Consider the following 19,628-nt stretch of genomic DNA (forward strand, 5'->3'; position numbering starts at 1 on the left):
CATCTCAGAGTAGCACTTGCAACCTACGTCCTCAATTATTTGCTTGACGTATTCCAATCTCTGTCTTCCTCTACAGTTTTTGCCCTCTACGGCTCCCTCTAATACCATGGAAGTCATTCCCTCATGTCTTAGCAGATGTCCTATCATCCTGTCCCTTCCCCTTATCAGTGTTTTCCACATATTCCTTTCCTCTCCGATTCTGCGTAGAACCTCCTCATTCCTTATCTTATCAGTACACCTAATTTTCAACATTCGTCTATAGCACCACATGTCAAATGCTTCTATTCTCTTCTGTTCCGGTTTTCCCACAGTCCATGTTTCACTACCATACAATGCTGTACTCCAGACGTACATCCTCAGAAATTTCTTCCTCAAATTAAGGCCGGTATTTGTATTAGTAGACTTCTGTTGGCCAGAAATGCCTTTTTTGCCATAGCGAGTCTGCTTTTGATGTCCTCCTTGCTCCGTCCGTCATTGGTTATTTTACTGCCTAGGTAGCAGAATTCCTCAACTTCATTGACTTCGTGACCATCAATCCTGATGTTAAGTTTCTCGCCGTTCTCATTTCTACTACTTCTCATTACCTTCGTCTTTCTCCGATTTACTCTCAAACCATATTGTGTACTCATTAGACTGTTCATTCCGTTCGGCAGATCATTTAATTCTTCTTCACTTTCACTCAGGATAGCAATGTCATCAGTGAATCGTATTATTGATATCCTTTCACCTTGTATTTTAATTCCACTCCTGAACTTTTCTTTTATTTTCATCATTGCTTCCTCGATGTACAGATTGAAGAGTAGGGGCGAAAGGCTAAAGCCTTGTCTTGTTGTTGTTGTCTTCTGTCCTGAGACTGGTTTGATGCAGCTCTCCATGCTACTCTATCCTGTGCAAGCTGCTTCATCTCCCAGTACCTACTGCAACCTACATTCTTCTGAATCTGCTTAGTCTACTCATCTCTCGGTCTCCCTCTACGATTTTTACCCTCCACGCTGCCCTCCAATGCTAAATTTGTGATCCCTTGATGCCTCAAAACATGTCCTACCAACCGATCCCTTCTTCTAGTCAAGTTGTGCCACAAACTTCTCTTCTCCCCAATCCTATTCAATACCTCCTCATTAGTTACGTACTCTATCCACCTTATCTTCAGTATTCTTCTGTAGCACCACATTTCGAAAGCTTCTATTCTCTTCTTGTCCAAACTAGTTATCGTCCATGTTTCACTTCCATACATGGCTACACTCCAAACAAATACTTTCAGAAACGACTTCCTAATACATAAATCTATATTCGATGTTAACAAATTTCTCTTCTTCAGAAACGCTTTCCTTGCCATTGCCAGTCTACATTTTATATCCTCTCTACTTCGACCATCATCAGTTATTTTACTTCCTAAATAGCAAAACTCCTTTACTACTTGAAGTGTCTCATTTCCTAATCTAATTCCCTCAGCATCACCCGATTTAATTTGACTACATTCCATTATCCTCGTTTTGCTTTTGTTAATGTTCATCTTATATCCTCCTTTCAAGACACTGTCCATTCCGTTCAACTGCTCTTCCAAGTCCTTTGCCGTCTCTGACAGAATTACAATGTCATCGGCGAACCTCAAAGTTTTTACATCGTCTCCATGAATTTTAATACCTACTCCAAATTTTTTTTTTGTTTCCTTTACTGCTTGCTCAATATACAGATTGAATAACATCGAGGAGAGGCTACAACCCTGTCTCACTCCTTTCCCAACCACTGCTTCCCTTTCATGCCCCTCGACTCTTATGACTGCCATCTGGTTTCTGTACAAATTATAAATAGCCTTTCGCTCCCTGTATTTTACCCCTACCACCTTTAGAATTTTAAAAAGAGTATTCCAGTCAACATTGTCAAAAGCTTTCTCTAAGTCTACAAATGCTAGAAACGTAGGTTTGCCTTTTCTTAATCTTTCTTCTAAGATAAGTCATAAGGTCAGTATTGCCTCACGTGTTCCAACATTTCGACGGAATCCAAACTGATCCTCCCCGAGGTCTGCATCTACCAGTTTTTCCATTCGTCTGTACAGAATTCGCGTTAGTATTTTGCAGCCGTGGTTTATTAAACTGATAGTTCGGTAATTTTCACATCTGTCAGCACCTGCTTTCTTTGGGATTGGAATTATTATATTCTTCTTGAAGTCTGAGGGTATTTCGCCTGTCTCGTACATCTTGCTCACCAGCTGGTAGAGTTTTGTCAGGACTGGTTGTCCCAAGGCCGTCAGTAGTTCTAATGGAATGTTGTCTACTCCGGGGGGCCTTGTTTCGACTCAGGTCTTTCAGTGCTCTGTCAAACTCTTCACGCAGTATCGTATCTCCCATTTCGTCTTCATCTACATCCTCTTCCATTTCCATAATATTGTCCTCAAGTACATCGCCCTTGTATAAACCTTCTATATACTCCTTCCACCTTTCTGCCTTCCCTTCTTTGCTTAGAACTGGGCTGCCATCTGAGCTCTTGATATTCATACACGTGGTTCTCTTCTCTCCAAAGGTCTCTTTAATTTTCCTGTAGGCAGTATCTATCTTACCCCTAGTGAGATAAGCTTCTACATCCTTACATTTGTCCTCTAGCCATCCCTGTTTAGCCATTTTGCACTTCCTGTCGATCTCATTTTTGAGACGTTTGTATTCCTTTTTGCCTGCTTCATTTACTGCATTTTTATATTTTCTCCTTTCATCAATTAATTTCAATATTTCTTCTGTTACCCAAGGATTTCTAGCAGCCCTCGTCTTTGTACCTACTTTATCCTCTGCTGCCTTCACTACTACATCCCTCAGAGCTACCCATTCTTCTTCTACTGTATTTCTTTCCCCTATTCCTGTCAATTGTTCCCTTATGCTCTCCCTGAAACTCTGTACAACCTCTGGTTCTTTCAGTTTATCCAGGTCCCATCTCCTTAATTTCCCACATTTTTGCAGTTTCTTCAGTTTTAATCTACAGGTCATAACCAATAGATTGTGGTCAGAGTCCACATCTGCCCCTGGAAATGTCTTACAATTTAAAACCTGGTTCCTAAATCTCTGTCTTACCATTATATAATCTATCTGATACCTTTTAGTATCTCCATGGTTCTTCCACGTATACAACCTTCTTTCATGATTCTTAAACCAAGTGTTAGCTATGATTAAGTTGTGCTCTGTGCAAAATTCTACTAGGCGGCTTCCTCTTTCATTTCTTAGCCCCAATCCATATTCACCTAATATGTTTCCTTCTCTCCCTTTTCCTACACTCGAATTTCAGTCACCCATTACTATTAAATTTTCGTCTCCCTTCACTATCTGAATAATTTCTTTTATTTCATCGTACATTTCTTCAATTTCTTCATCATCTGCAGAGCTAGTTGGCATATAAACTTGTAGTACTGTAGTAGGTGTGGGCTTCGTATCTATCTAGGCCACAATAATGCGTTCACTATGGTGTTTGTAGTAGCTTACCCGCATTCCTATTTTCCTATTCATTATTAAACCTACTCCTGCATTACCCCTATTTGATTTTGTGTTTATAACCCTGTAGTCACCTGACCAGAAGTCTTGTTCCTCCTGCCACCGAACTTCACTAATTCCCACTATATCTAACTTTAACCTATCCATTTCCCTTTTTAAATTTTCTAACCTACCTGCCCGATTAAGGGATCTGACATTCCACGCTCCGATCCGTAGAATGCCAGTTTTCTTTCTCCTGATAACGACATCCTCCTGAGTAGTCCCCGCCCGGAGACCCGAATGGGGGACTATTTTACCTCCGGAATATTTTACCCAAGAGGATGCCATCATCATTTAATCATACAGTAAAGCTGCATGTCCTCGGGAAAAATTACGGCTGTAGTTTCCCCTTGCTTTCAGCCGTTCGCAGTACCAGCACAGCAAGGCCGTTTTGGTTAATGTTGCAAGGCCAGATCAGTCAATCATCCAGACTGTTGCCCCTGCAACTACTGAAAAGGCTGCTGCCCTCTTCAGGAACCACACGTTTGTCTGGCCTCTCAACAGATACCCCTCCGTTGTGGTTGCACCTACGGTACGGCCATCTGTATCGCTGAGGCACGCAAGCCTCCCCACCAACGGCAAGGTCCATGGTTCATGGGGGGAGGAGCCTTGTCTTACTCCCTTCTTAATACGAGCACTTCGTTCTTGATCGTCCACTCTTATTATTCCCTCTTGGTTGTTGTACATATTGTATATGACCCGTCTCTCCCTATAGCTTAACCCAACTTTTTTCAGAATCTTGAACAGCTTGCACCATTTTATATTGTCGAACGCTTTTTCCAGGTCGACAAATCCTATGAACGTGTCTTGATTTTTCTTTAGCCTTGCTTCCATTATTAGCCATAACGTCAGAATTGCCTCTCTCGTGCCTTTACTTTTCATAAAGCCAAACTGATGGTCACCTAGTGCATTCTCAATTTTCTTTTCCATTCTTCTGTATATTATTCTTGTAAGCAGCTTTGATGCATGAGCTGTTAAGCGGATTTTGCGATAATTCTCGCACTTGTCAGCTCTTGCCGTCTTCGGAATTGTGTGGATGATGCTTTTCCGAAAGTCAGATGGTATGTCGCCAGATTCATATATTCTACACAACAACGTGAATAGTCGTTTTGTTGCCACTTCCCCTAATGATTTTAGAAATTCTGATAGAATGTTATCTATCCCTTCTGCCTTATTTGACCGTAAGTCCTCCAAAGCTCTTTTAAATTCCGATTCTAATACTGGATCCCCTATCTCTTCTAAATCGACTCCTGTTTCTTCTTCTATCACATCAGACAAATCTTCACCCTCGTAGAGGCTTTCAATGTATTTTTTCCACCTATCTCCTCTCTCCTCTGCATTTAACAGTGGAATTCCCGTTGCACTCTTAATGTTACCACCGTTGCTTTTAATGTCACCAAAGGTTGTTTTGACTTTCCTGTATGCTGAGTCTGTCCTTCCGACAATCCTATCTTTTTCGATGTCTTCACATTTTTCCTGCAGCCATTTCGTCTTAGCTTCCCTGCACTTCCTATTTATTTCATTCCTCAGCGACTTGTATTTCTGTATTCCTGATTTTCCCGGAACATGTTTGTACTTCCTCCTTTCATCAATCAACTGAAGTATTTCTTCTGTTACCCATGGTTTCTTCGCAGCAACCTTCTTTGTACCTATGTTTTCCTTCCCAACTTCTGTTATGGCCCTTTTTAGAGACATCCATTCCTCTTCAACTGTGTTGCCAACTGCGCTATTCCTTATTGTTGTATCTATAGCGTTAGAGAACTTCAAACGTATCTCGTCATTCCTTAGAACTTCCGTATCCCACTTCTTTGCGTATTGATTCTTCCTGACTAATGTCTTGAACTTCAGCCTACTCTTCATCACTACTGTATTGTGATCTGAGTCTATATTTGCTCCTGGGTACGCCTTACAATCCAGTATCTGATTTCGGAATCTCTGTCTGACCATGATGTAATCTAATTGAAATCTTCCCGTATCTCCCGGCCTTTTCCAAGTATACCTCCTCCTCTTGTGATTCTTGAACAGGGTATTCGTTATTACTAGCTGAAACTTGTTACAGAACTCAATTAGTCTTTCTCCTCTTTCATTCCTTGTCCCAAGCCCATATTCTCCTGTAACCTTTTCTTCTACCCCTTCCTCTACAACTGCATTCCAGTCGCCCATGTCTATTAGATTTTCATCCCCCTTTACATACTGTATTACCCTTTCAATATCCTCATACACTTTCTCTATCAGTTCATCTTCAGCTTGCGACGTCGGCTTGTATACCTGAACTATCGTTGTCGGTGTTGGTCTGCTGTCGATTCTAATTAGAACAACCCGGTCACTGAACTGTTCACAGTAACAGACCCTCTGCCCTACCTTTCTATTCATAACAGAATCCTACACCTGTTATACAATTTTCTGCTGCTGTTGATATTACCCAATACTCATCTGACCAGAAATCCTTGTCTTCCTTCCACTTCACTTCACTGACCCCTACTATATCTAGATTGAGCCTTTGCATTTCCCTTTTCAGATTTTCTAGTTTCCCTACCACGTTGAAAATTCTGACATTCCACGCCCCAACTCGTAGAACATTATCCTTTCGTTGATTATTCAATCTTTTTCTCATGGTAACCTCCCCCTTGGCAGTCCCCTCCCGGAGATCCGAATGAGGGAGTATTCCGGAATCTTTTGCCAATGGAGAGATCATCATGACACTTCTTCAACTACAGGCCACATGTCCTGTGGATACACGTTACGTGTCTTTAATGCAGTGGTTTCCATTGCCTTCTGCATCCTCATGTCGTTGATCATTGCTGATTCTTCCGCCTTTAGGGGCAATTTCCCACCCCTAGGACAAGAGTGCCCTGAACCTCTATCCGCTCCTCCACCCTCTTTGACAAGGCCGTTGGCAGAATGAGGCTGACTTCTTATGCCGGAAGTCTTCGGCCGCCAATGCTTATTATTTATCAAAATTTAGTCAGTTGTGGGGATCGATCCCGGGACCGAAGACGCTTTGATTATGAATCAAAGACGCTACCCCTAGACCACGGGCAGCTATTCTGTCAGCCTTATTATATTGGATTTCAACTACCAAAGTCAGTGATTTGCAATACTTGTGATAAACTGCTCATTATACTCAGAAGTTCAATGAGTACTGAAGGTGGGAAGAAAAAAAGGCCCTTAAAGAAAAAGAGCTGCACATGAAGAGCTGAAGCTTTGAGATAATAACTTCAAGAATTGGGTGCTGAAGCAAAAGAAAACCTGGAAAATATACACACAGTTTCTATTGTAGCCACTCTTATAAGGCCATAAGCTATGATTTTAAATAATTTTGTTACTTTTTTTGCATAATTGTGAATAATTTAAGGACAATAATAAGTAGTGTACTAAGAATTTCTAGGTATAAGAAGTTATAGTTACATCAACTTTTGTTTTGTGTAGTCAATAAATTCAAGATAATATTGTCTCAATCTCATTTTGTCAATTTATCTCAGCTCATCTTGTCTCACGTCGTTACCTGGCTTGTGTAAGTGCTTATTGTGAAACTATGTAGTGTAAAGGTATTCAAAGCTGGTGTGTGTGTGTGTGTGTGTGTGTGTGTGTGTGTGTGTGTGTGTGTGTGTGTGTGTGTATATACCTATCCTTTCTTCCCCCTAAGGTAAGTCTTTCCGCTCCTGGGATCCTCTCCCTTACAACCCACATCCTTTCATCTTTCCTTTTCCTTCCCTCTTTCCTGACGAAGCAGCCGCCGGTTGCGAAAGCTCGAAATTCTGTGTGTGTGTTTGTGTGTTTTATTCATTTTGCCTATCTACCGGCACTTTCCTGCTTCGTAAATCTTGGAATCTTTGTTTTTAATATATTTTTCCCATGTGGAAGTTTCTTTCTATTTTATTTATTCAAATCTTTAATTACAGAAGTACCTTCCATTTTATCTGAAAGTAATTATCTTTGTGAGAGGGAAAAGTTTTATTATTAAAAAGAATGTTTTAATTTTTTAAATGGAATCAGGGAAGTGAGGTAGGAAATTTCAGTGGACACAGATTTATTCAGAGCTTGAACTGGGGAACTTCAACTATTTTTGATCACTACATTATGCAGCTCAGGGCAGTAATGCTCAATTTTTTAATAAAACTGAATGAAAAATAGGATCTTTGACTGCCAGCATTGATGAACATTGACTTTGTAACAACTTGCGAAAATAACTTTTCATGTGAAAATTACAGCCCAACAGGAATAGTTACGAAGGTGGAACATTTCAAGGAGCTGTTAAATCCATGAATACAACAAAGAGGAACAGATGAGCGATGTTCGGGAGGAAGTCATAGCAAATCAACATATAAGTCCGCAGCATCCCACAGAAGATGAAATTAGGATTGCTTCAGACAACAAAGCACCAGAGCTCCGAAATGCCAATAATAGTTTTTAAAATGCTCCATTCCTTGTTTAAGAAAATCTGTGGGAAAATGGGCTGGTAGTAAACAGAAAAATCTGGTATCCTGTTACATTGCTGTCAGTGTCCAGTAAGACCCTCACCAGAACTATCTTAAATAGGGTTAAAGATTCACTTGGATGTTGACTGCATAAAGACAGTTTGGTTTGTGGGTACAATCCAGTTGTTGACTTATAATACTTTCAGGATCATCTTGGAGCAATTTAAAGGATTTCTAGCAATCAATACCTATCATTCATTGATTGTGAAAAGGTATTTGTCTTTGAAGCATAAATTGCTAAGGCAGGTTTGGTGGAAGTATAGTGTACCATAGGAAATCTTAAACATTATCAAAAAACTGTATAATGGCTGCAGATGTCAAGTGCCCACAAGCAAAATCTGAGGTAGCTACCAGAGACCGGCAGGGAATATTTTATCTCCAGCACTTTTTCAACAGGGTGCAGCAGAAAGAACGCCTCTATCAGGAAAGCTAAGAAAAATGAAACCAAGCAAGACAGGACATTTATATTTTTATTTTCTAAGAACACACTTAGTGCCATTTAAGAATATGCAATATTAATGAGTTTTAAACAATATGTCACTCCAATGGGTTCCTCCATTTCTGATGCATTCTCTGAAGTTGTCCATTAATCTAAGAGTTATGTTGGGTGTGATTTGCTTTAACTTTTTGAGTTATCATTTCCTTGAGGGCTTCTAAAGTTTGAGGGCATTGTTGGTACACTTCGGGCTTGAGATACTTCCACAAAAAAGTCATAGGGGGGTCAAGTTTGGCAAATGTGGTGGCCACACCATGTCACAACGCAAAGAAAGGACTTGTCCAGGAAACATTTTTGTCACCAATACTGGTGATTTATGTGCTAGGTGGGCTGTAGCACCATCTTGTTGGAACCACACATTCTCAAGGTCATTAAATAGCTTTGCTAGTTTATGCTGTAGGAAGTCGTAGAGCATGCCACAGTACCATTTGCTGTTTACAGTAACATCCTCACCATTTTCTTTAAAAAAAAAAAGGGGTGGTAGTCCAACCACACCAAAATTAAAAACTGTACACTACACTTACTTTTGGACTATGGAGGGGTCATTGATGAAGTTTCAGGGGGTTGTTTTCAAGACCAGAACCTGCAGTTTTGTGTGTTTACTGCACCTGACATGAAAATGTTCCTTGTGTGAAAAAATCACATATTCTTGGTGAACATTCTGAAGCATATCTTGAAACAGTGTTGTATGGACTTCGTAATATCTTCCACTCAATTCTTGAACCAACACAACCTTGTAGGGATGCATTTTCAAACCTTCTCAACGACAAAAGCACGGTGTTCACCTGACCAACCCATGGCGTACACTGAAAATGGCATGCATGCAGATATTAAGACGTGATGCCCCCCCCCCCACTCTACTTTGTTGCTGCACACTGCCTCTCGAATTGGGGACTTGGTTTATGTGACGTCCTGTACTTGTCCTTGACTGAAGCATGAAGAGAGACACAGCAGGTAGGAGAAGAGGAATCCGACAGAGACCCCATGAATGTCTGGAAAATTTGGGCTTCGAAAGCAGTATAGTTCTAGTAGCTTAAGGGCTGAAAAAATTTAAGGATAAATTAAACTTTCTGGGAGGGGGGGGGGGGGGGCAGGATTCCTGGTGTCAAGATAGATATACAGGGGCTGTTCCCCCCCCCCCCCCCATTTTTCCCCTCCCCCTCCAGCCTCGAGTGTAACGGCCATGTTTACAAGGACGTAGCTCGGCTAAAACTGTCACACTGCAGCTGAAAACGGCAGAGGTTGTGGTGGGGGAGCTGTGCAATTACATGACGCGTAGGTCCAGCCCCTCCCTACCTCTTACTTGTTTAGATGGACGATCGGAGGTTGGAAAAAATAAAACAGCCCTCGTAGATTAACTAGAGGAAGTGAGAATAAATGCTTGGAGTATGGAAGAACCTCTGTCTGTAGAGAAGCAGCTGGTAGTGTTTCAACTTGTCCTTCTACCTGGGTATTGTGGTGACAGATGATGGTGGAGCTAGAAAAGATATGAGGGCATAAAGTAGGCTAATGCTGCCTTTATACAACTGTAGCCAATTTGACAAAACAGAAACACCACATACAAAACAAAAATTCATATTTTAATGCAAATGTAAAGGCTATCCTTATGTACGCCAATGTAAGTTGGAAAAATATATTAAAAACAAAGATTCCAAGACTTACCAAGCAGGAAAGCGCCGGTAGATAGGCACAATAAATAAAACACACACAGAGACAGAATTTCGAGCTTTGGCAACAGGCGGCTGCTTCGTCAGGAAAGAGGGAAGGAAAAGGAAAGATGAAAGGATGTGGGTTTTAAGGGAGAGGGTAAGGAGTCATTCCAATCCCGGGAGCGGAAAGACTTACCTTAGGGGGAAAAAAGAATAGGTATATACTCGTGTGTGCGCGCGCGCGCGCACACACACACACACACACACACACACACACACACACACACACACACACACACACACACACACACACACAACACACATCCATCCATACATATACAGACACAAGCATACATATTTAAAGGCAAAGAGTTGACAAGACAAGAATGTAATGTCATAGTTACAGAGCTTTGCAAATAGGTGTCCCTGGCACACCATGAAAATTTTGTGGCCAGAAAAAATAGACTGGAAAATAAACAAGACATGTCTAGAAATTCAGATATGTGAAAACAAAGTGGAGTTGGTTGGGGCACCACTGAGATAGCCAGCAGAGCTGTGGAGAAGAAGGCATTGGAATGGAATCCCCAAGGTACAAGAAAGAGAGGCAGCCCTAGAGGTACAGGGAAGAGGGCAGGGGAAGCGAAGTAAGAAGAGTTGGCAAGAGCTGGTTGAAACTGAGGGAAATAGCCAAAGACTGAGGTGGATAGCAATGTCGCCTGGATGCCCCATGCCCCCAAAGCGGCCAAAGGAATTAAGTTAGTTTCTTAGTTTCAATGTGTGCTATTTGTTGGGAAGAGGGTGTGTGTATGAATGAATCCATTTACTTTAATGCATTTTGATATTTTATCAGCGCCGTTACTTATTCATTTTGTAGAGTAATATGTATATATATGTTCACATTGTGGTTTATATTTCTTATTTGAAGCATTAAAATAATAGGAGGTGTTTTTTTCTATTTCAGATGTGACAGTAACAGTTGGCCCTGAACTTGATCTGCCTGACCAGCCCTTTAGCAAGATAAATGTTTTACTGTGTGATTGTAAGACTATACTTGGAGTTTACTGGAAAATTCCTCCCCCTGATAAACCACAGTTTACAAAAAAATACTTACTAAATGGAGACAAACTACTCAGGTAAAACACACATGGAGGAGATTGAGCATTCATATTCGTTGATTGATTGATTCGTTCTCATACTGTGTTCTATAAATCCCATTGTGATGGAAAGCACTCTTGGATGTGGAAGGAATCAATGTATACATTAACAGCCACTGCACTGTATTTCAGTAATGTAAAATAATGACAAATTATGACTTGTGCTAAAGTACTCATAATGACAAAATTATAGGAATTGCACACAGAAGTTCTGTTAGTGTGTGGGAGGGGGGGGGGGGGGGGGAGGATAGTGGTTTGTTGTGAAATGACGATGATGTGTAGTGAGGTGAGGTTGAGTAAAATGCAGTTGTGAGTAAGGACACCGCTACCACTGTACATAGAAAAAATATTCATGTCCTCATAAATGTGCAAGATAAGTGACAAAATTAATTTTCTATCTAGAATTGAGACAGTAATGTTGAAGGCAATATGTAAACTCGATTTCTGTTATGTGAATGAATAAAATTATTACAATAACAGGATTATAATTTCAGTGATAAAATTTTGCTTGAACAGTATCCGTAACATCTAAGTATTTGAATTAATTGAAAACCAGCCTCTGTCCACAAAAAAGTAGCAAGTTAAGTGTTGATCTTTTTCTGTGTGTTGCTAATAGTATATTTATTAAATTTTGCGTGTGTTTCTCTGTTTAAGAGGTCTAATCTTGGCTTTTTACAAGTGGAAATTCATTCAATGTGTAGCACTATAGTTGCTCACTGAACAGCCAGCTATGTAGCTCATTAACACATCAGCATACATTAGTAACACATTAGGAGAGTAGCATATCTAGGATCATCATCATCATTATTTAAGACTGATTATGCCTTTCAGCGTTCAGTCTGGAGCATAATCCCCCTTATAAGATTCCTCCATGATCCCCTATTCAGTGCTAACATTGGTGCCTCTTCTCATTTTAAGCCTATTGTCTGCTTTTTTAGGTCACTTCTTCAGTTAGTCTTGCTAAGATATGCGCATTCTATGTGCCGATGCTGGAGGAGCTGGCTGCAGTTCATGAACAGCTGAATGTACTTTTTTCTATGGTCAGTTACCTTCAGGCTGTTGCCTCTGGGTGTAGCGGTAGCAGAGAATCTGGCGTGTCGCATGGGACACCTTAGGTGTTGCTTGTTCTGTCCATGGACTCTGCTTCAGAGGCACCTCCCAGTGCACATGACACATTGGATCTGCCCTCGCAGCAGGGTGAGTGGCAGGTGGTAAGGTTTTTCCATTGCTCGAGGCGGAGGGCCAGTATGGAGACTGGCCACCTGGCCTAACTGTGAGTGGGCAGGTGGCCGCTCATTCAGCAAGGTATGAGCAGACAAATGGGAGAAGGGGTTTACTTGTTGTGATTTTGTAGACTTCCCCGGCATAATAACTGCAGGTATTCTTCACGGGTTTGCAGTCAGATCATGTTATCGTCCAGACCTAATATTTTGGTGGACCAGCTGGCCACCATCTTCAGGTGAGTTAATGCCCGTGCACTGCCTCGCTGGAAACTGAATTCCAGCCACAACGATGGAAACCTTTATGCACCACGGACAGAGCACGGCGTGTGCGTGAGATGATGGGCAGCCACCTCCTAGGCAAGTAGACACGCAGCGCGCCACTGAGAGAAGTCAGCAGAAACGATAAATCGCAACAGCACTAGTTGGAAGAATCCAATGATTGAAAAGAGGACCGTTGTTGTTTAATGTTGGACAAAATCAGATTCCACATCTTACTTAGAAGAAAACCTTTATCCCTGTTAATAATATTACTTGATAATCTAATTTCAATGGATTCTTTAAGAACACATTCCCAGTAGTGAGAAGCAGGAGCAATCAATTTTCTTGCCATACATCGTCCTTTAAGGCAGTTTTCCGCACTGCCAACTTCTCTGGCTGGAACAACCGAGTGTGCTAATGATGATCCACACACCAGTCCTGAATAGTTTGACCAATATACTTCTTTCCACAGTGACACAGAATTTCATAAACCCCAGGGTTCCTCAAGCCCAAATCATCTTTAACTGAGCCAAGAAGGGCTCTAGTCTCGGCCACCGGCGTAAAAAACACTTTTAATATCATATTTTTTTTAAATTTTTGAAATTTTGGATGATATACTTCCCGCAAAGGGTAAATGAGCAACAACTTCAAAAATATCCTCTATTGGCTCGCGTGACAGACCAAACTGAAAACACGGCGTATTTGTTGTTCCATACATTCATTCTGTTTAAAAACAATCTTCAAATGATCAAGTTCTCATTTCAAATGTTCATCAGAAATGGCATAAGCTTTTTTCACCAGAGTCCGCAAAACTCCACTGCATTGGTGTGGTGGATGACAGCTGGTCGCATGAAGATAGTGGTCAGTATGAGTAGTTTTCCGATAAACACAGTGTCCAAAAGTCCCATCATCCTTTCTTCGAACTAAAAAATCAAGAAATGGAAGTTTACCATCACTTTCAATTTCCATAGTAAATTGAATACTTGGATGTAGACAGTTAAAATGATCTAACAAGCAATTCAAAGAATCAGTTCCATGTGGCCAAACCATAAAAATGTCATAAACGTATCTCAATTTTTGGTTTAAGAAACAAAGTTCTTAGTGCCATGTCCTCAAAGTCTTCCATAAAAAGGTTGGCGACTATGGGGGACAGTGGACTCCCCATAGCCACTCTGTCAGTTTGCTCAAAATATACATCATTAAAAAGAAAATACGTTGAAATCAACACATAACGACATAACTTGGTGGTTTCTTCACCTAATTTCTCACCGATTAGTAACAGGGACTCTTCAAGAGGAACACGAGTAAAGAGAGAAATAACATCAAAGCTGATAAGCAAGTCAGAAGGACCACAGTACAAAGATTTTAATCATCGGAAAAAGTCGGACGAATTTGATATGTGATGTTCACATTTTCCCACATATGGCCTGAGGACTGAAGCTAAATATTTGGCCAATATACTTCTTTCCACAGTGACACGAACCCAAGTTGCTGACAATGGGACACAGAGAATTACCACTCTTATGAATCTTTGGTAAACTATAATATCTCACAGGAACCACCGCACCAGGATGAAGTTTCTTGATGACATCACTAGCTAAGGAGCTCTTCTTTAAAAGTGAGAGAGTCTTCCGTTTTATACAATCCGTGGGATCATTTTTGATTGCCCGATGGGCGATTCCTCTAACAAAAGATCCATTTTGGCGACATAATTCTCATGTGTGAGAATAACAACAAATATGCCATGCTCTTCAGTCTGGTCCATCACGCGAGCCAATAGAGGATACTTTTGAAGCTGTTCCTTATTTACCCTTTGCGGGAAGTATATCATCCAAAATTTCAAGAATTTTAAGAAAATATGATACCAAGTGTTTTTACACCGGTGGCTAAGATTAGAGCCCTTCTTAGCTCAGTTAAAGATGATTTGGGCTTGAGGAAGCCTGGGGTTAATGAAATTTCGTGTCACTGTGGAAAGAAGTATATTGGTCAAACTATTTGAACCGGTGTGTGGAACATCATCGGCACACTCGTTTGTCTCGGACTGAGAAGTCGGCAGTGCGGAACACTGCCTTAACGAAGGACAAAGGATGATGTATGACAAGACACATTTGATCGCTCATGCTTCTCACTATTGGGAATGTGTTCTTACAGAATCCATTGAAATTAGATTATCAAGTAATATTATTAACAGGGTTAAAGGTTTTTCTCTAAGTAAGATATGGAATCCAATTTTGTCTGACATTAAACAACAACGGTCTTCTTTTTGATCACTGGATTCTTCCAACTAGTGCTGTTGCAATTTATCGTTTCTGCTGTCTTCTCTCACCGGTGCGCTGCTTGTCTACTTGCTAGGAGGGCTGCCCATCATATCGCGCACGCGTAGTGCTCTGTCCGTGGTGTATAAAGGTTTCCATCGGTGTGGCCAGAATTCAGTTTCTGGCGAGGCAGTGCAAGAGCATTAACTCACCTGAAGATGGCGGTCAGCTGGTCCGCTAAAATATTAGGTCTGGATGGTGACATGATCTGGCTGCAAACCTGTGAAGATTATCGGGTTTACTTGTTATTGCGAGCTCCAGTGTTAGGCGTGTTGTGGAGCCCAGTCTGCCGGAGGGGGGGGGGCCTCATCTGAGAAACGGAGGTGACTTTGCCTATGGCTATCGAGTGTGCAAGGTGCAGTCATGGCTCACATTGGCACCGACAATGCCAGTTACATAGGTTCTGAGGTGATCCTCTGTTTATACAGGCGACTGGCAGAGGTGGTGGTGACTGCTGGCCTGGCACACAGGGTGCAAGTAGAACCAGAGTTGATCAGGGATTTGAAGCAGAGTGGAGGGACTCAACCAAAGGCTTCGTCAAATCTGTGATGGTTGTGGCTGCAGATTTCTAGATGTGCGTTATTGTGTGGGAATTTGTAGGACTCACCTTCATAGGTCAGGGGTGGAATACACAAAGGAAGCAGCTACTCGGATAGCAGAGTACTTGTGGAGTTCACATGAGGGCTTTTTAGGCTAGGTCATAGTTTGAGGTGCTGTGATGAACACTTGTCAGTCAATATGCAGCAAGGGGAGTCAAATGGTGTTCAGAATAAAAACACTTAGACCATCAAAATTTAATCAGTATACTGTTGAAGTATTCATAATAAAAGTTCCTGAATTTACTGCTCTTCAGGATAGTTCTGCACTCAATTTTTTTTGGGGACCATGAGCTGGCTGAAACCCGGAGCGGGATGCTCAGAGATATTTAGCGAGTCATCAGTGTACGGGCACTAATGACCGCGATATTGAGCACCTTCCAGATGCAGTAACAACAAGAGCAACAACAATTTAGCGAGTCGTGGAACAAAAAAAACAGAAAGACATATTGGAGGGGAGTGATAATTGCAAATGTCAAAAATATTGTCATTGTTGAGGTTGAAGTTGAGTGTGATAGTAAAGTCGTCTGGTCACGTGTAACAGGCACAGGTAAAACCGTGTTAATTGTTACATGTATTTACTGGCTACCTGATTATGCTGTGACAGTTCTAGAGTCATTCAAAGGAAGTCTACAGTACTACTTAAACCAGCCAAGCATGGGCTGGGATGCCCATGGGTTCATTTTGGGGGGAGGGTTACAGACAGTCATGTGAAATACTTTTGAATATGTTTTCTGAAAATTGTCTTAAGAAGCTAGCTCAGCAGCCCACACAAAATGGAAATATCTTAGACCTTATAGTTATTTACAGTATCAATATAGAAAAGGGGATTAATGATTGTGATGTCACTGTAGCAACTTTGATTACGAAAATTAATAAATCAGTCAAGAAAGCTAGGAGAGTGTTTCTGCTAGATAGAGTAGATAAGCAGTTATTAGCATTTCAGTTAGACAGTGAATTGGCATCACTTAGTTCCAGTTAGCTGGATGTAGAGGAATTATGGGCAAAGTTTAAGCAAGATTGTAAATCTTGGTCTGAAGTGATATGTGCCTAGTAAGTGGATAAAGGATGGAAAAGACCCACTATGCTTTAATAATGAAATTCAGTGGATGCTGAGGAAGCAGAGGCTGTTCCAGTCTTATGTTCAAATGGGAATGCACAAATGACAACATGGGAAGGTTTGTGGAGACTTGTGCATCTGTGAAAAGGTCCAAGCGCAAAACATACAGCAATTACTGCTGTCACACCTTAGCAAAAGATCTGGCAGAGAAACTGAGAAAATTCTGGTCGTATGTAAAATTGCTAAGTGGGGCTAAGGTTTCTATTCAGTCCCTTGTTGACCAGTCTGGCGTGACCGTTGAAGATAGCAAAACGAAAGCCGAAGTTTTAAATTTCACATTCAAGAACTCATTCACACACATTCGTGCATCATACCACCATTGTGACTATTGGACAGACCTCCCCCCCCCCCCCCCCCCCCATGCTTAATAATAAGCATAATCATAGAGAAACAACTGAAAGATTTGAAAACAAATAAATCACCAGGTCCGGATGGAATTCCAGTTAGGTACAGGGCCAATGCTGTACATTACTCCTTGTAAAATCTAACAGTGAATCTCTCATACAGCAGAAAGTCCCAAGCAACTGGAAAAAAGCCCAGGTAACTCCAGTAAATAAGAAGGGTGAAAGAACGGAACTGCAAAATTGCAGATCAATATCCCTAACTTATGTTTTCTGCAGTATCCTTGAACATATTCTCTGTTTGAATATAATAAACTTTCTTCAGACTGAGAAGCTTATGTGATGAATCGACATGGTTTTAGAAAGCATTGCTCATGCAAAACTCAGCTTGTCCTTTTCTTACACAATATATTGAGAACTATGGATGTAGGGTGAAAGGCAGATTCCATATTTCTAGATTTCCAGAAAGCATTTGACATGATGCCCCATTGCAGACTGTTAATGAAGGTATGAGTGTATATAAGTTCACAGATATGCAGGTGGGTCGAAGAAACTAGATGAGAGGGTATCATCAGGAGTGCCCCATGGAACTGTGATAGGACCACTGTTGTTATCTATATACATAAATGATTAGGCGGGCCGGGTGGACAGCAATGTGCAGTTGTTTGCTGATGATTCCAATAGTGTGATTAATGGCCACTAACCCTAATGTGGAAAATATAAGATAATGCAGATGAATTGGAAGATGAAACCTATAATGTTTAGATACAGTATTACTAGTCCTGCTTGACACAGTCGAGTCATTTAAATAGCTGGATGTAACATTTCATTGCGATAAGAGGTGGAACGAGCATGTGAGAACTGTGGTAGAGAAGGCAAATGGTGGACTTTGGTTTATTGGGAGAATTTTAGGAAAGAATGGTTCACCTGTAAAGAAGACCACATATAGGATGCTGGTGTGGCCTGTTCTTGAGTACTGCTTGAGTGTTTTGGATCCATACCAGGTTTGATTGAAGGAAGACATCGAAGCTGGCTGCTAGATTTGTTACTGATAGGTCCAAACAACAGGTAAGTGTTACGGAGATGCTTCGGGAAATCATATGGGAATCCTTGGAGGGAATGCAATGTTCTTTTTGAGTAACACTATTGAGAAAATTTAGAGAACCAGCATTTAAAGCTGATTGCTAGACAATTCTACTGCCACCAACATACATAAGAAATGACAAGTAGTGGTACAGGGTATCCTCCGCCACGTACCATATGGTGGCTTGTGGAATATCTACATAGATGTAGAAGTAAATACAGATGTGATCATGTATCAGCAAGCATACTACTGATAAGGAACAAATATGGTACCACTGTTTGATTCATTATACACTGCTCACTAATGAATAGTAGCACTAAGTTATATTTTGTGGAATAGTTATGTATTTGACTCACATGTTGTAATTAACATGTTCTCTTACTTAGCAATGTATATTAACCAATTTGCCATAGTATGTTATATAGGCCAGGTACCTGAGAACACCTTAAGTGAATATCAGCACAGCATGTGACTATAAACTTATTTGTATACATAATGAAGCCTTTTAAAATGTTCTATTGCCCAATACTGTGGCCTTTACTTCATCTGATCTATACCATAAAAATTAATGAATGTGTCCAAAATAACAGTATCTATGTCTGTCTCAATTAGAGAGATTAGTATTAATTGCTAGTCGGTAACATGAACGTCAGTGGTTCTTAATTTAACTATAGCCTTTAAAGATTTTTTATCCTCTTGTGTAAATGTTTAATGTCCTTGCACTGTACATGTCTCATATGTATTACCTTTTGTTTAATTTTGCAGTGGTCATGGTTATAAGTGATAATGTTAAATTACCTAGAGTTGGTTGTTTTGTTGCAGGTATGCTTCTAGAAAGGGATTTATTGAAGCGCTAAAACTGGATGAAGAGATTAAAAATCTCAGTGACAAAGTATCAGATTTAAACGACCAAGTTATGTTGTCACTTTGGGACATTGTGAGAATAAAAGAGGTATTGTGCCTTGTTGGAAATGATCCTGAAGTGATGAACTTGCTTAAGTTAGATACTCCTTGGACAAATACATCCTGTGATGTGGACGATTTATAAGATTTGTTTGTAGACATACCTTGTTTTACGTGACTGATGATTTTACCTGTATAATTTGTTTTATTTTAAATTATATTTACTGAAATGTGTGCTTTATTTATTTTTTATTTTTTTACTTAGCTATGTGAGACGACTGGAGTTAATATCCTCAAATTAGTTGTGATTTAAAAATACTCAGAGAAATAGATTTGTAAATTTCTAATGTGATGCTTTCATCGGCTCTGTCATTGGCAGATAAGCGTTAAACTGTTTCCTATTCTTGTGTGTCAGGACAACCTTAACTCATGGACATGATACATCAGGATTTGGTTTGAGAAGTAATTAAGGTAGTAGTGGCTATAGGATTATGCAGTT

General features: G+C 40.6%; 1 protein-coding gene across 2 annotated transcripts in view; it reads left to right on the top strand.

The window, feature by feature from the left end:
- LOC126277922 (uncharacterized) overlaps positions 1-19,370 on the top strand; it is a 66,779-nt gene extending 47,409 nt beyond the window's left edge. For both annotated transcript variants that reach the window (XM_049977492.1, XM_049977493.1), the window contains 2 exons: positions 11,097-11,268; positions 19,049-19,370. In XM_049977492.1, the coding sequence (XP_049833449.1) occupies positions 11,097-11,268; positions 19,049-19,274 (398 nt within the window). In that variant the 3' untranslated portion in view covers positions 19,275-19,370. The remainder of the gene's footprint in view (positions 1-11,096; positions 11,269-19,048) is intronic.
- The last annotated feature ends 258 nt before the right edge of the window (positions 19,371-19,628 follow it).

This window comes from Schistocerca gregaria, chromosome 6 (assembly GCF_023897955.1).
Source record: "Schistocerca gregaria isolate iqSchGreg1 chromosome 6, iqSchGreg1.2, whole genome shotgun sequence".
NCBI classification, from domain to species: domain Eukaryota; kingdom Metazoa; phylum Arthropoda; class Insecta; order Orthoptera; family Acrididae; genus Schistocerca; species Schistocerca gregaria.